Genomic DNA, 9,606 nt, shown 5'->3' on the forward strand with positions numbered 1-9,606 from the left:
CCGCAACTCGGTACCCGCCCCACTCACATCCGTCGGGGAGGCCGGGCCTGGCGCTCCCTCGGGCGGGGTAGACCCCTGCGCACCCCGGGGCCTCCTCGCGGCTGCCGCGGACGTCCGGGACAGACGGCGAGGGCGCTTCCCCTGCAGCCAGCCGGAAGGATGGGGCTCTGGAGGGGCTGAGCCGGCGGTGATCCTGGCGGGCAGCCTGCATGCCGGGGGCTTCTCACCTCGCAGGGCTGTGCACACCTCGGGTGAGAGTTGGGGTTGGTCTCACCCACTGCAAAGGGAATAAGACTGGAAGGGAACCAGTTTCAAAATGGGTCTTTGAAGGTGGGCTCTGGCCCCGGGACCCTGGAGCAGCAGGGGGAAGGAAGCCTGGCGATCCAGAGCCCACGGAGGAGACCGTGTTCTGACTCCTGTCAGGTGCCAGGCCCCGCCCTTGGATCCCCGGATCCTCGCTCTTGGGGGGATTCTCATGACTTCAGAAGCCTTGACGCCCAGGGGTGGTGGGCACAGCCACAGAGAGGCAGCAAGTGGACTTCTGGGCAATTCTGCTTCTCCCAGGTACTTGCTGCCTCTTCACACACCCACAACCCCACCTCCACCCCACCCCCCGGATCCATCCTCCACATGGCAGCCTGGTGAACCTGGCCAGGTCACACAAGGAGGAGGCCCTCTGAACAAAACCTAAAACGCCCTACCCCTTGGCCTTGGCCTTACCCCTCCCCCAGCTCCTTCTGTGCAGTGGTGCTCACCGCAGGCCTGGCTTGCCCTGCTCCACACATGCTAGCAGCAGACGGCACTTCTTCCACCCATACGATGCTCAATGGAACAGAAAGACGGTGTGGAGAGAGCAGTGCTCCCCCAAATAACCCAGGACTGAGGAAAGTGTGATAATCCTTGCTAAATTCTACCTGGCAGCTCACTGCCACCCACTGCCCCAGGAGCTTTGATGATGATTTAAAAAATTTATTTTTGGCTGCATCGGGTCTTTTTTTTAAAAAAAAGTCTATTTACTTTAGGCTGTGCTGGGTCTTTGTTGCTACACAGGCTTTTCTCTAGTTGTGATGAGTGGGGGTTACTCGTCATTGTGGTGCGTGGGCTTCTCATCGCGGTGGCATCTCTTGTGAAGCACAGGCTCTAGAGCATGCAGGCTTCAGTAGTTGTGGTGCTTGGGCTCAGTAGTCATGGTTCCCAGGCTCTGGAGCACAGGCTCAATAGCTGTGGTGCACTCACTTAGTTGCTCTATGGTATGTGGGATCTTCCCGGATCAGGGATTCAACCTGTGTCTCCTGCATAGGCGGGTGGATTTTGAATCAATGAGTCACCAGGGAAGCCCTGCGTTGAGTCTTAGCTGTGGCACGCAGGATTTCTCACTGCAGTGCACAGACTTCTCTCTAGTTGTGGCACGCAGGCTCAGCAGCTGCAGCACATGGACTTCCTACTCACCCCACAGCCTGTGGGATCTTAGTGCCCTGGCCAGGGATCAAACCTGTGTTCCCTGCATTGGAAGGTGGATTCTTAACTACTGGACCACCAGGGAAGTCCCTGATGGTGATTTTATATGAAAACCTAGAGCTGCACCATGGGGAACATTTGTCATTTGCTTACCTCCTGGAGCTGTGCATGAACAAAACACAGAAAGGAAACCGAGAAGGCAGGGAAGGGTGGCTTCTGCCATGGGATGGGCTGGGAAGTGTCCCTGCCAAGACCTGTGCATCAAGTCTGAGAGCAGAGAATGAGCAGGGCATGTGGGTGGGGTGGGCAGAGGCCCAGGGCAGCTCCAGGACCACAAGGAGCCTGGTGGGTGAGGGGACAGGAAGGGGGACAAAAGCAGTGGGGAAGGGCAGGCTCATGGGTCTTGGTGGTCAGCTAGAGACCAGCCAGGGCTCTGACACTGGAAGCCCCAGAGGGTCACAGAATCACCCTGGCTGCTGTGAGGACCACTCAGGGTGGCCAGGGCAGAGGCAAAGAAGGACAGGCCACTGCAGTACTCCAGGCCCAAGGTGAGAAAGCTTTGGCTAGTGGGGAACAAGAGGTGGAGGGTTGCTCGAAATGCACAGAGGCCAATGGAGGGCCAGGGGTGAGCATCCGACCCCTTCCTGAGCCTCTGAGCTGGACGGGCCATCCTCCATGAGGCAGAAGATCTGGGTGTCAGCTAGGGCCACTAGACCACGTGTCCCAACCCGAGAGGAAGCCACGCTCACGCTGGCAGCAGCTGGACACGCCTCCAGCTTCCAGTAACCTCTGTGAGGGACCTCATATCCAGCCAACCCACTGTTCCTGAGTTTCAAGGTGGAGAGTGATCAGTGGGTCCTGTAGAGACTAGCCCTGGCCCCCAATGCTGGTGATGGCTGTTCCGGCCACGCCCACTGGTGTTGGGGCCTCGGCTCTTACTCGTTTGGGGCCTGTGCACCTTGCATGAGTTTTACTGGAGTTGCTGCCTAGACACACCACAAAGGCCTTTCTGCTATGTCGTGACCTCACCTTCCTCAGCCTCCAGACCCGACCTTACTGCGCAGCACAGATGGGCTGCTACACCCGGCACAACTTCTGGTCAAGTGCAGCCCTGCTGGACCATGGCCTGGGTGTCCCCAGGGTCCTCGCCACCTCTGGCCCCTGTGCAGCCCAGTCAGCACTTGGGGAAAGCACAGACGTCACGCTGCTTTAGGAAAGCTGCCCATCACGTGCTTGCTCTGCACGTCTGTCTTCAGGGGGCATCCCGGCTGGACAGCAGAGCTAGCCTTGCAGCCACCAGGCTCACCCCTGGCATTTCAGTCCACGACAGGAACCATCCCAAACAACAGCTGCCTTTTCTAGAAGCTGGAAACCTTGATTCAAATAACAAAATACAGTATTTCTCATGTGCCTTGCAATAATCCCTATGCTTCAGAAGAATCCAAACTAGGGGTCATTCCTCATGTGACTTCACAGTATCAGGAACACAGAGCACCAAAATATTGTCACGTTTTATTTATTTCAAGGCACTTTCCACCAGAAAGTGTAAAAAAGAAGACATAAACTACCCTGGTAAAACATCACATTTTAACAAACATCACAGCGAGATCCAAATGAGATGAAGTAGAAAAATCGATATACTTAATGTTCATTACCTTGAAATGCTTGCTGAAAAAAATAAGACTGCAAAAGGAGGAAACAGAAAAGTCTGCAAAGCCGCCCCTTTAAAGATTTCCAGCCTATGGGGAAGGAACCACACTCTTTATACACAGGGAAAGAACCCAACAGCACCATCTGAATTCTCCACATCTCACTGGCACCCAGCTCACATGGGTCTTTGCACTCACTGGTCAAGCCCCTCACTGACTAAATGATGGACAAGCCAGCAGCACTTCTCTGAAGTATTCGACAGCACTTCCTACACGTGACAGGCCCTCCACAGGTCCCCATGGTTCATGGATGGTTCTTACCCGGTAACATACATCTCAAACCCACTATTTTGAAAAATGTCAGATTGATTGTATGTTAATGATGCACATAAATTATCTTATATACACTAAGTAAAGGATAGGAATATGCTGAATTACTTCATGCTTTTCGAAAAGTGTAGTTTTACCTCTACTTCCCTAATATTTTTCTTCAGCTTCTGCTGTATTTAACTATCACCTGAAGATTAAAGGCCCCTTTCTCCCTACTTTTATTCCCAAATCTTAAGAGGAAATGATCATACAGAAAGGTCACATCTGAGTTGATGACTGAGACAGAGCTGAAGCTCATCACTGCCACGGGTAAGGGCCAGTCCAGGGCCTGATGGTCTCCTGATATATAGAGACCTCAGCACTTTTGCCTTTGCTCTGTGAGTGGGGAGGGAAAACTCTGCCTGAAGCTGTACCCACTGAAAACCAATGACCTGCAGCCTCCACGTGCAGTCGGAAGTGAGTGGGGAGAGGAGCTGAAGCCACAGACCCTGCGGGACAAACACTGAGTGTATGGGGATGTGACGAAGACGCCCCGCAGCCGGAGAAGACCTGACCTTCCCAAAGACCTACCCAGCCGAGCACCAAGGCCAACAGACTCTCTAAATTTGGCTGCTGATGGCGTGCATCTCTGCAGAGCCCAGGTGCCAGCACAACCCACCCTGTGGGAGGGATCAGGTGAGAACTGAATCCCAGCCATGCAGGTGCTCTCACCAGAGGATGTATGGGGGTCATCAGCCCTGGGGAGCTCTGCACGCCAGGGCCCCTCCACCTCCACCAGCCTCACTGAGGGCCAGCAGCTCTGCACTGGCACCCTGGGCCACCTGCCCCAAACCCCAACACCTGAGCCTGCACTCAGGACTCACTGACGGCAGTGGGCACCGGGCAGGGGACAGACATGAGGGAATAGGAGCTGGACGTCTGCCAGACTGGCTGACAGAGCGAGAGGCAAAAGTGTGGCTCACAGAGCTCACTGCACCATAGCACATGCCTGGCACTGTCACGTGTCACCGGGAGCTGTCCCTTTCTGGCTGTAGGTACCAGACAGCGTCACTATGGTCACCCCGGGGAAGCCACTCCAAAAGCAAAAGTTGTGCTTGAGATGATGAATACTTCTGAGAGACCACTGTGGTCATTCTTGAAATTAAGGAGAAACCTTTATTTTCAACAAAAGTGCCCAGGAGAGATGGTTCATTGATCCACTAGGAAAGAGTCTCTCACCACTTACAGCACCAAAATATATATTTAAAAAATTAAAAAACACACAGCCCGCCCCGCATACACACACGCACACACCCATCTCCCCCAAAGCCACACGACCCAGACCAAACAGGAAGACAACCAAACTTAGTGCCCGCGCACAAAAGAAGTCTTTGAATTGGGATTTACAAATTCATATAGTCTTTCCTATGAAAAAACCAAAACAAACCAAAAACCAAAGAGGGAAAGAAAACACTTCTACACGAAGGCCGGCCGAGATGGGGGGAGGAGGACACGCTGTCCTCCTGGATGCTGACAGAGTGAGACGGTCATCAGTGCTGCCCCGTGCTCTGAGCGGGGCCTCGAGTGGACTAGCGGCCCTAAGATGAGGCGCCTTCAGGAGCTGAAGCGCCCAGAACGCTGAGCACAGGCCATGGGGCAGTCCTTGCCGGCCTTCCAGAAGAGACGGTATCTTGCACTGGGAGTTTTCCAGTGCTTAAAAGGGCCACTTTTCCCTTTCAAAATGATGCTGGGTCAAAAACAAAACAAAACACACAAACAGTAAAAGAAGGGAGAAGAGAGTTCTCTGCTGCCGTAAAAATCTTCAGTCCCAGGTGGCGCCCGCGGGCCCGGGGCCATGCGGCGGGGCCCCGCACAGACTACTTGGGCTCCTCAATCACGCCTTTGCTGAGGTCTGTCATTTTGGGGTATTTTACTTTCTTCTGGTCCAGCTCATTCTGAGCCCAAAGGAGTAGTTTCAGCAACTTTGCCAGCTTGGGTGTTGACTCACGATTCTCATAATCCAGGACAGCTTGGTTCACTTCACTCCACACCTGGAAAATGGATAGCCAATAAAAACCACCTCACATACAGGGCACCTGCGAAAAGGAGCCATTATAAGATGCATCTTATATGTCTTCAAAACCATTTTTACACGAGAGGCTGGCTACTTATTTAAACAAACACGAAGCCTGTGACCGTCGGGTACTCTGGGGATATAAAACACAGTCCTTGCCCAGAGGGGCACACGGTATGGTCAGCAGATCTCACATCCAGCCTGGGCATGAGGGAACTGGCAGGGATGAGATACCAGTTCCACCCAACAAGCCCTAGGAGGACACCTGATGCGGACCCCAAGGACACCCTCCTGGGCAGTCAGGGCAGTGGGGAAGGGGGACTGCGGTTGGGGAGCTGCCCTGTTGGTGGGAACACAGAGGTCGTGGCAGAGAGCAAAGTGTGGGATTTTCATCAAAAGATACTTGGAACATCCGTTCCTAAGAGTCTCCACACAGTAAGCCAGCTCAGATTAAAAACAAAAACAAAAACAAAAACTGGCAAAGAGGCTTAACTATCGTTTAAGGGTCTCAATACCCTGGGCTCCTAGTATTTCACAAGTAAAGTGTGGGGCCCTCCCAGTAGTGTCCTGGTCACACCACACACACCACCCCGTTTCTTTGGAAATCCTGCCCTGAATATCCACAGAGGATGTGGACGGAAGCCCTCTGGAGCCCACCTTCTGCCTCTGCATCATGTTGAGCAGGTCTCCGAAGGGTGAGTCCTCGGGGTTGTCAAAGGCCAGCAGGGCCAGTGTGCGTTCCATCTCGGTCAGACACTCGCGGCTTTCCTCACCCTGCTCAGCCAGCTGGGTCTGTGCAAACTCCAGCGCTGCCTCCGTCTCCCGCTGGCGGATCAGCTCGATCAGGTGTTGTTGCTGGTTGGGGGCCAGGCAGACAGGGTGAACAACTTGCGCCCAGCCAGCGACAACCCCCCACACCAGGGCTGCACCTGCTTCTTATGAAAAGGGCCTCTCAGAGGACAGAGTTTTTGAGTATTCCAAGCTCCTGACTTTGCATTTTCAAAGCAAGAAACAGCTTCTGAGGTACATGGCAGAGCAGCTAACTTAAACCCCTTCCCTCGTCAATTACAGCAATATTCTAATGAAATTAGCCTCATTACCTCTCAATAACAGCAAGCAGCCATCCCCAGGCTTTTTGGAAAAGGGATCAGCAACCCACTCCAGTATTCTTGCCTGGGTAATTCCATGGACAGAGGAGCTTGGCGGGCTACAGTCCACAGGGTCGCAAAGAGTTGGACGTAACTGAGTGACTAACACGTCCACTTGCCAAGCTTTTTGCCACCAAGGACCTGTTTTGTGGAAGACAATTTTTCCCCTGACTGGGGTAGGGCAGGGATGGTTTGGGATCACTCAAGCACGTTACGTCTATTGTGTCCTTTATTTCTAATGAATTATTGCCTCTAACCTGATAGGAGGTATCGGTCTGTGGCCCGGAAGTTGGGGATGGCTAACATGAAGAACCTTAATTCACCAAGTGTCCACAAGCAACTCACTTGCAGATGGAAGTAGAGATAGCGGTTTGTATCCAGCAGCTCTGGGTGGAGGCTGTTGATGAGCGCAATGGCCTCCTGAATCTGGCCTTTCAGTATCATCTCACGGATTTTGATTCGCTCGTCAAGTGTTTCTAGATCAACGCTGGGTTCAATCCCAGATTCCATTCGAAACTTCTCCGCTGCCTCCTTAAAGCCCTCTGGAAAAGAAAACTACCTTCAACTGCTTGGAAAATCAGCAAGATACCAACACAAGGGCTTTTTATGTCTAGAAAGCCCAGCTTCTGTGAATGAAAACCTCTAGTAAGAACTGCACTTTCTTGGGATGTGGGATTAACACCTCTGTGGCTTACCAGCTACACTTCCTTTCCTTCCACCTGCCCCACCCCCTCAACTTCCAGTCAGGGGAGGATGGGCATTGAGGCCCCTGCACTGGGGTCCAGGCCTATGTGGAGAAGCTGCCAACCTGCTCCAGGGGCAGCACAGCGCCCTCCCACTGTGAATGAGTACACAGTTCCTTCAGTCTCAGAGACTGATGGGGCCCAGGTCACTGGAACTCCAGGAAGGAGACTCACTTTCTGGAGACATGTGGGTTTTCTCAGCTCTGCAGAGCGACCCTCTCCTCCACAGGGTCAGGAGGACGGGGTGTTATCACAGAGCACTTGCATTACCTTCCACAGGCCCCTCCCCCTTTCTTCTTTTGACTTGGACACACCTTCTGAAACAGTCCAGTATCATTTACCAAACTGGCCAGAAGAGATTAATTATTTGGACTTTAAATCTACTTTTGCACATTGTTAATGATGTAGATCAACTGCAAAATGTCAAAGGCTAAGAAATAAGGTTTTTTCTTTAGATCTCAGAGACCTGGAATCATGATTTCATCTCCAGAAGAGGACATCTCTTTAAAATGGTAGTTCCAAGAGCACTGCGTTTCCATGATGCCTGAATGCAACCTAACTTTCAGGACCCTCCAGTGGTAAAGTCTTGCTTGTGAGCCCAGAAAGGGAGAATGGTGCCCAAGAGGCAGCACCCATAGCACAGCCCTCACCTGTGACCAAGTAGTTCATGATGAGACGGTTCATGTCTGCTCGTTGGACATGTAAGTTATTGAGCTTTTCCATCCACTCATCCTTTGTGATTTCATCGGGTTTTTCTGTGTAACTCATTCTGATTTACTTCTACAGGGAAAAAAAGTAATATTTTAAGAATTGGTGAAAAATTCTCACAATTGTGATCATTTCAGATACAAACACAGCGACCAGGAACCAAAGGGTAGAGAGGGAAGATACTTAAAATGTGGAAAACAGCACATGCAGAGGGCCTGAGACTCAAACACAGGCTCAGGGACCAGAGAGAAGGTTGGGGAGGTTCAGAAAGCAGGATGAACGTGAGCAAGAGCCAGGAGTCTGAGGACCAGGAGGTCAAGAGGTCAGTCCAGGTCAGATGAAGGCCCTCCAGGCCCAGCAGCAGTCTATTAATAGATAGATGCTCCTCTAAGCACAGGGTGGCACGCAGAGGTACAAGCTGAAGATTCACCTGCTATGATGTGTGTGCTCAAGACAAGCCATCTCGCACACCCTCCAGGCTGACAGAAATGAAGCAGCCTGACAACACCAAGTGCTCACAGAGACATGTGCATGGTCTCTTGAGCCCCTTTACCCTGTGGTCAGAACGGACTGCACAGCAACACACTCAGCACACACTGTGCATGTGTGCTCCGCTCCTCGCCGATGGCTCTTCTGCCAGCTGGGACCCCAAAAAACAGCCTACTGTGTCCCAGACACAGACAAGCCTGTGCTCAGAGTCACTGTTCAGGATGGCAACACTATGGAGACTGCCCACCCAGGAGTCAGTCAACAGCAGCAGGGACAAGCAAACGATGGTTCATAGGACTGCAGTCCCAAAGGACCAAAGCCCTGGGGCAGACCAGTTTCTGACTTCAGAATTATTCAGGTTGTACAAAGACTATTTGATATATGTATCACAAGACACCCTCCCAGGGGTCTGCGGCAGCACCCCATGATTGGACGTGACTGCTTCAGTTAAACGCATAAGGATCACACCGAGTGAAACAGAAGTTACTAAAAGCTTTTGCAGGGTCGGGGTCTGCCAAGAAATCAATTAAAAACAAGACCAAAAACTTTTGGTTTTCAAAGTTTTGTGGATTTTAGGGCCACTAACTGTATCAATGGAACAGAATTTACTAAAGCAGTTAAAATACATGACCAGGCCCACACAGGGGACTTAGAAACCAGCTGCATGAAGAGAGCAGGTTGCAGCAGAGACCCAAGGGCAGAAGTTTTTTAAAGAACAAAAACAAGACAAGTTATACAATTTTTACTTAGTAGTAAATACATTCATAGCAAAAACCATGTTATTTTTTCAAGTAAGAGCGTGAACCCTGAAACTCAGGAGGTGGTTACCATGGAAAGGGGGGCCCTGGGAACCCCAGCAGGGGTGTCAGGATGGGTGGTAAGCCCATCCACTGTCCACTTCCCTTTTATCCTTTGTAACTGACAGAGGTATTGTGGATATTACCTTATATAAAGCAAAGCACATGCTCAATTACCTCAATAAATAAAAGCAATTTAAAAGATGGCTCTGGTTTCCCAGTGGACATGGG

General features: G+C 51.7%; 2 protein-coding genes across 2 annotated transcripts in view; both read right to left on the reverse strand.

The window, feature by feature from the left end:
* SLC17A9 (solute carrier family 17 (vesicular nucleotide transporter), member 9) overlaps positions 1–211 on the reverse strand; it is a 14,924-nt gene extending 14,713 nt beyond the window's left edge. Inside the window, exon 1 of the mRNA XM_010836653.1 lies at positions 28–211. Within this exon, the coding sequence (XP_010834955.1) occupies positions 28–211 (184 nt within the window). The remainder of the gene's footprint in view (positions 1–27) is intronic.
* A 2,749-nt stretch (positions 212–2,960) lies between these two features.
* GID8 (GID complex subunit 8) lies at positions 2,961–8,161 on the reverse strand. Its single transcript, XM_010836586.1, has 4 exons — positions 8,032–8,161; positions 6,984–7,180; positions 6,148–6,345; positions 2,961–5,467 (listed from the first exon to the last, which is right to left on the reverse strand). Exons 1-4 carry the CDS (start codon positions 8,147–8,149, stop codon positions 5,294–5,296), a joined length of 687 nt encoding a protein of 228 aa, XP_010834888.1. The 5' UTR covers positions 8,150–8,161; the 3' UTR covers positions 2,961–5,293.
* Positions 8,162–9,606: the final 1,445 nt, after the last annotated feature.

The sequence above is a fragment of the Bison bison genome, unplaced genomic scaffold (assembly GCF_000754665.1).
Source record: "Bison bison bison isolate TAMUID 2011002044 unplaced genomic scaffold, Bison_UMD1.0 scf7180017864063, whole genome shotgun sequence".
In the NCBI taxonomy this organism is placed as follows: Eukaryota; Metazoa; Chordata; class Mammalia; order Artiodactyla; family Bovidae; genus Bison; species Bison bison.

Bases quoted from the DNA above. Each gene is read 5' to 3' on its own strand.
- GID8 (XM_010836586.1), bottom strand. From the start codon at position 8,149: ATGAGTTACACAGAAAAACCCGATGAAATCACAAAGGATGAGTGGATG. The intron at 6,346-6,983 runs GTGAGTTGCTTG...GCCCCCAACCAG, and splicing joins ATCTCTACTTCCATCTGCAA to CAACAACACCTGATCGAGCT. The intron at 5,468-6,147 runs GTGGGCTCCAGA...TCCATTTTCCAG, and splicing joins ACATGATGCAGAGGCAGAAG to GTGTGGAGTGAAGTGAACCA.